This window comes from Lissotriton helveticus, chromosome 6 (genome assembly GCF_964261635.1).
Source record: "Lissotriton helveticus chromosome 6, aLisHel1.1, whole genome shotgun sequence".
NCBI classification, from domain to species: Eukaryota; Metazoa; Chordata; class Amphibia; order Caudata; family Salamandridae; genus Lissotriton; species Lissotriton helveticus.
The window spans coordinates 2,076,500,213-2,076,507,657 of NC_136067.1; the positions used below are offsets into that span (position 1 = coordinate 2,076,500,213).

The 7,445-nt window shown below is 44.9% G+C and overlaps 1 protein-coding gene across 1 annotated transcript; it reads right to left on the reverse strand.

Annotated features, from left to right (window-relative positions):
- Positions 1-6,067: 6,067 nt before the first annotated feature.
- LOC144763003 (olfactory receptor 2D3-like) lies at positions 6,068-7,000 on the reverse strand. The gene has a single exon (XM_078648316.1). The coding sequence runs from the start codon at positions 6,998-7,000 to the stop codon at positions 6,068-6,070; it is 933 nt and encodes a 310-aa protein (XP_078504442.1).
- Between the last annotated feature and the right edge of the window lie 445 nt (positions 7,001-7,445).

The window sequence follows — 7,445 nt, forward strand, 5'->3', positions numbered from 1 at the left end:
TTGACAATACAAACACTCACCCCCAGTCAACTGATCTGGGTTTAATCCATCACCGTTCTTTAGCTCACTTCGCCACCCCAGTTCAGACATGGCCATATGCAAATCAGTCTGACCCTGTGCCTGATGGGAACAGTCCAGCCCGAACTGCCAAGCCATGTCTTCCCTGGACCGGAATCAAGCTTCCCAGGACCGGTTTCTGGCATTACAGCCGTCTTCAGCCGGGCTTGCTTGACTCCAGTGGCAAAGTGAGCAAGGGACTCACGTCTGAGCATACCCTGCCAACTTAGGGCGAACAAAGAAAAACCAAAGGTGATGATGGACGGAGCGTTGACAATATAAACACTCACCCCCAGTCAACTGATCTGGGTTTAATCCATCACCGTTCTTTAGCTCACTTCGCCACCCCAGTTCAGACATGGCCATATGCAAATCAGTCTGACCCTGTGCCTGATGGGAACAGTCCAGCCCGAACTGCCAAGCCATGTCTTCCCTGGACCGGAATCAAGCTTCCCAGGACCGGTTTCTGGCATTACAGCCGTCTTCAGCCGGGCTTGCTTGACTCCAGTGGCAAAGTGAGCAAGGGACTCACGTCTGAGCATACCCTGCCAACTTAGGGCGAACAAAGAAAAACCAAAGGTGATGATGGACGGAGCGTTGACAATACAAACACTCACCCCCAGTCAACTGATCTGGGTTTAATCCATCACCGTTCTTTAGCTCACTTCGCCACCCCAGTTCAGACATGGCCATATGCAAATCAGTCTGACCCTGTGCCTGATGGGAACAGTCCAGCCCGAACTGCCAAGCCATGTCTTCCCTGGACCGGAATCAAGCTTCCCAGGACCGGTTTCTGGCATTACAGCCGTCTTCAGCCGGGCTTGCTTGACTCCAGTGGCAAAGTGAGCAAGGGACTCACGTCTGAGCATACCCTGCCAACTTAGGGCGAACAAAGAAAAACCAAAGGTGATGATGGACGGAGCGTTGACAATACAAACACTCACCCCCAGTCAACTGATCTGGGTTTAATCCATCACCGTTCTTTAGCTCACTTCGCCACCCCAGTTCAGACATGGCCATATGCAAATCAGTCTGACCCTGTGCCTGATGGGAACAGTCCAGCCCGAACTGCCAAGCCATGTCTTCCCTGGACCGGAATCAAGCTTCCCAGGACCGGTTTCTGGCATTACAGCCGTCTTCAGCCGGGCTTGCTTGACTCCAGTGGCAAAGTGAGCAAGGGACTCACGTCTGAGCATACCCTGCCAACTTAGGGCGAACAAAGAAAAACCAAAGGTGATGATGGACGGAGCGTTGACAATACAAACACTCACCCTCTGACCTCTGAGCCATTGACCATCACTCTTGGGACCCGACTGGGCTGTCCCCTGTCCCCTTTTCTTTTTGCCATTGTGCTGGAGCCATTGGCGTGCAAGATTAGGTAGTCTCACAGAGACGCTGCACTGAACTTTCATAATCGCCCAGTGGGCATCTCACTGTACGTGGACGACATGGTCCTTTACGTCCAAGAACCTCAGCGTTACTTATCCCCGATTATACGGGAATATATGAAGTTCCGACTCTTCTTTGGACTCCAGATCAACTGGGAGAAGTCGGAACTAATCCCGCTGACAACTATCACGTCACCGCCCCATGTGAACTATCCACTACTGTGGTCAGCAGACCCGGTTAAGTACCTTGGAGTGTGGATACACGGAGAACCCGAGGTGGTTATTCGTGAAAATTACGGAAGCGCATACGCAGCTTTGGTACAACAGATAGATAGGTGGGTCTCATTGCCTCTTTCGCTGGCGGATAGAATTGCAGTAATCAAGATGGTGATTCTCCCGAAATTCTTGTACTTATTTTGCAACATTCCCATTAAACTGACGAAACACTTTTTTAAGACAATTCGGACACAATTGCTGCGTCTTGTGTGGGGGAACAAACAGCCAAGGGTTAGCTGGGCAACTCTGACGTTGGCACATGAGAGGGGGGGGCTCAATGTGCCTGATTTTTATGTCTAATATTTATGTGGTTTTTGTACAAAAGACAGGAGTATAAACCCTTCAACCTTGTTGGGATTGGGGTAGAGATATATACAGAAAACAATATCCCAACTGGTATTATTTCTGGACAAGTAAACAGGATATCCATACAGTATTATCCATCAAAGAACAAGGAAACTCATTTTGATTTTCATATGTGCCTAAGGCATCATTTTATCAGCATTTATAAGCAAAGTTAGGGCAATTGTAGCTACAGTTGATATCAGCACTGTAATTAATAAATAACAAGTGACAGCCCAAAGATGTACAAGGTGCACGAGTGCAAAAAGTGGGTGACACTACGGCGACACAAGTGACAGTGAAAACAGCGTGGATGGCGCGAAGTGTATGGTGATAAAATTATATACAGTGATTAAAAACAAACAAAATGGTTTATCAAACAGTTCAATTTTGTTTTACAGTTTTTTCAATTTTTTAAAACCACTAAGTACAGGGCGCCTAATGTCTTTCTGGAAAGTCGACGGCATTTCTATCCATATGATTAAGGATCATCATCAGGACTGAGGGGCTGTAAGCAGTGCTGTAAGGGGAGATGGAGAAAGGAGGGGTGGTGGGAGGAAAGGGAATTACTAAAAAGATCTGGATGTGGAAGTTACTGATTAATTGGGGGGAGAAGAAAAGTTGCTTGCCGATGAAGAACTAAATTGGAAGCAAAGCTGGGGTTCAGGCGGTTGGAGAAGTCTCCAGGGACGTCTCAAGGCTGGGAAACTATCGTGCCCGGAGTATCATCCGAGTGCTAGGGAGCTGTAAGGGAAAAGGAAGGCCACGTTAAAGGAGCGTGCTTCACGAACGACGCATTTGGGAGTCACGACAAGAGAAGGAGGGGACTTACCAAGGTTAGAGGTCAATGATGTCCGGAGCCCTTTGGTCCGATCGGGATAGAGTAAATCACGGGGTGGGAGAATGGATCTGTGGGAGTAGGACGGGGTTATAATACATGTATGCACAGGAGCGGTGGAAGATAAGATAATTTGAGAGCTAACTGGTATGTTACCTGTATACGAGGGATGGAGCGTGGTCCGGGAGTTTCTGTAATGCTCGGACCCTCGAAAGGGGTCGATGACCGATCTCGGGATGGAAAGTTAGTCGAGGCGAATGAATCTGTGGAGGAGGGAGGCAGGGATGAAGGAAACCCGGAACTAAGCCACATCAAAAGGGATTATGGCAGTATGGACGTACGTATTACCAGTCCTCGGGAAATTCTGTCTGGCGAGTGAAACGCTGTCAGGGAGGCGAGGGAAGCGCAGACCGGGAGTTGCTATGGCAATCCGGACCACGAGAGAAAGCTACTTAAGGATTGGAGGAGGAAGCGGGCTCAGTGACGTGGCGCTATCTCCCTCATGTGGCGGTGGAGGAGGGTGATGCGCACCCAGTTCCGCTGCGTAGTCTTCTCACAAATGCCAGCAGACACACTCCTAGATCAAAAATCAACCCTGTAGATGCTACTATACAGGCATGGCAGGAAATCGGGAGAAGTGCACCAAAGCTTCCTATATATGCACCGGCTTTACCTATTGAAGGGCATGCAGCATTGTCAGTGGGGGCCGAACCAGGCCCTGTCAAAGCTCTTAAAGAAACTGGCCTAACACTTATGAGTGACCTCTACCCAGAGGGGAAGTATATTTCCAGGGAGTAGTTGCACTACATATAAAATGTTATGTTATGTTATTAACACTTATAGAGCGCGCGGGTACCCTTGGGTGTCCTGGCGCTGAGCATTGGCCTCCTGAAGCTAGCTGAGATATCACTGTGAAAAAAGCCACGTCTTCAAGCTCTTCCGAAACATATCTTCCCACGCCACTCTTTCTGTTCAACTGCTACAGGCTCCAACGGGCTGTGAGGGATCACTATCATACTTTTCCCAAGGAGCCGGCGACCTTGCAATCGCTTCAAATGCTGCTTGTCACTCCCTCATGGAAGAAGCTGCTAACAAGGCTGTATAAGGCTGTACAGGAGGAAACGGTACAGGATGGAATGCGGTACTAGACACCCAGATCACCGACGATATGTGGGAGCAAATCTGCATGCTGACGATTAGGCTGACCTCTAATAGCAACTTGCGAATTATTCATCTAAAGTACTTACACCAGGTCTGTCACACACCAGTTAAGTTACACAAAATGGGATTGCGGGAGTCAAATAGATGTCGGAGGTGTGGTCACACTGGGGCAGATTTTCTCCACCTCGTATGGAACTGTCAGCTGGTTGCGCAATATTGGGTGGAGGTAGTAAATAGACTTCAACTCATGACGGGCCTGATGATCACCTGCATGCCTTTAGAATGTTTATTGGGGTATGTGCCGAGGTTAAAAAACTGCAGTGGGTCGATTTGTAAAAGTAGCTCTGCTACTGGCGAAACAGCGACTATTGTTTACATGGGACAGCAAGCTGCAACCAAAACCTGATTTGTGGATCAAGGACATGGTATATTGCAGGGAGCAATTGGAACTTTATGCGGAAGAACTCCTGGTATCCTCACGACCGAGAGATATATGGGCGCCCCTACAGGAATATTTACTTGCCACAGTCGAACAATCAGATGAATGAGTTGTGGACAGAAAGGAGCAGAATACATTACTATAAGTGAACATTGTTGATATGAGATATGAAGGTAATGTACATTGCCAATGCATTCCACTGTACTGTTTGCAGATTACCTGTGTTCTTTATTAATGCCGGTCCTGGGTCATAAGTAGCCATGGATGTTCTCTCTTTGTTTCTCTTTGTTTCAGTTGCTCAAACTATGATGCTACTTGACTAATTCCTGAACACTGTCGGTTAATGTCGATTCGTCATTAGGGAATTGAGTATGCTGTGTGATCTGAAATGCTTAGTAAAAAAAAAAAAGGTTCTGAAAAGGATAAATGTGAATGTGCATGGCTTTTGAACCAATTTTTATGAATTGAAACAAATACATTTTAATAATTCAGTCATTTGTATTGCAATTGTTTCACAATTAACTAGAACAATTATGAGGGTGGAATTACATCATAGATCAAGATAGCTGCCTCTCTTTGAGTCTCCCAACCGCCACAGTATAAACGTGTCCAATGCTCAGCATCCCATCGCACCTGGTGACATCAGATGACAGAAGCAACCACCGTGAGCCGAGGGGCATAACAGTAGCCTCTTTTGAAAACCCAAAGGCAACTTGCCACAGAGATTTGGGACCAGCAACCCACACTCTGTTACCCTGCAGGGTTAAATACCATACTCTGCACTTTAAACCAGGCCCAAATTTGTACTACATGGTGGGACATTTGTAATTTTTTTGGGGGGGAAATGGCACCTTTCATCATTGTCACTGAGTTACAGGCTCTTTGCATGAATTAGTAAGATTTGGAAGCAGAGAATATAATATAATCTCCTGCGAGGCACAGCAGTGTACTAACTGATGAGCTTTTGAGTCCCATAGCTGGTTGAGTCTAGTTAGTATATTTAATTGCATTCCCTATCTCTTAGTTTTCCTGGGTGCATTGACTTAAATGGTGACCACAAAATAACGCAGGAACTCTTAGACAAAGTGAATGTTTCCCTGGAAGAGTAGTGGACCAAAATATATTGTCTGCTCTGTTTTCATCCCTTATTGCATACAGGTTTCCTGAATAAAGCAATGATAAGACACATTTCTTTTTGCATTTACAATAATGATATAATTAGATTGTTTCTATTCAATAACACAATAATATATTTCTAACCTCTGTGTTTACCAATATTGTACACAAATGTACTCATGCATCGACTAAAAGGCATTTCCAGTGATACCATTATTAAAAATTATTGTATTCAATAATCAACACTTATGTTCCTTTTCTATTTTTAGATTCCAGGACAATGCATGGTTGTCAGTGGTTAACATTAACATTGAAAGACATGATGCACCCTTCGCTATGATTCCACATGTAACTGTATTAATTTTTGTCACTAGGCTTACATATAATATACATTTGCCAATGTTGATTAACATTTTGTTTATAACATAACCTGATGAAGACTTCACATATTTAGTGGAAGATTTGTCTGGGTGTAAGTTTCTGCAAAGCCATCTTCACATCTTTGTTTCTCAGACTGTAGATCATTGGGTTCAGCATTGGGGGTGTTGCGGTATAAAACACAGCAATCATTTTACTTAGATTTTCAGGGTTTTTAGACACTCTTCTCATGTACATGGAGATGGCGGTGCTGTAGAATATGGTGACAGCGATCAGATGAGAGGAGCATGTGGAGAAGGCTTTTAATCTAGCTTCAGAGGAGCGGATTCTCACAATTGTGATAATGATTCGGGTGTAGGAGATGGCAGTGAAGAGGCTCGGTATCAAAAGTACTATGATTGCAGCAGCAAAAATGACCATCTCTGAGGCAAAGATATCCACACACACCATCTTCAGAAGAGTTGGAATCTCACAAAGGAAATGGTTGATAACTTTAGCCCCACACAATGGTAACTTCAGTGTAAAAAATGTTTCCAAGAGTGACATTACACAGCCACCTAACCAGCAGCAGGATGCCATTGTGATGCAAACAGGTGTGCTCATGATGACTGTGTAACGCAAGGGAAACACTATGGCTACATAACGATCAAATGCCATGACTGCTAGAAGGAAACACTCTGTAATCCCCAGGAGCAGTGATGTGTACATCTGAGCTGCACAACCGCTGAAGCTGATAGTCCTCCTAGCAAGAAGTTGGGCCAACAGGTAAGGAACAATCGATGATGAGAAGCAAATGTCCAACAGAGAAAGATTCCCCAGGAAGAAGTACATGGGAGTATGAAGATGAGGGTTACGGGTCCAGGCTGTAATCAGGGCTGTATTTCCAATGAGTGTGACCATGTACATCACTAAAAATAACACAAAGAGAATGATCTTCAAACCTGGATCCTCAGTCAGGCCCAGCGGCAGGAACTCTTCATTCAAACTTCCATTTTTCATCTCCATTATATTGACTTTTATCTAAGCTGAAAGAAAGAACCATGGTAAATACATTTTGTATAAAGTTAGCATGCATGCTAGTAGTCGATACAATGCAAACGTCCATCTCAATTGATAAAAAAAGACGGTTATGTCATAACCACCGATCACTTTGAAATTGCGATACATGCTCTTGTCGCCACCAAACTTTATTTCTTAATTCAATTTTGGCAGACAGACGTGCCTCTATTTTCCATCTAACCCCTAGCAAATTAGCTTTACAATAAACAGTAAGAGTGATTTACAGAGCAAAAAAGAATCCGATTACATCTATACTCTGACTACTTATCCCAACAAGAATTCAGTTCAAGTTATGGTTTAATCTACACCTTCTGAAATTGCTCACCATCTCTGGAGGCTTCTGAGGCTTGAGAAGCGAAGACACCTTTTTTCTTGAAAGTTCTATAGAGTA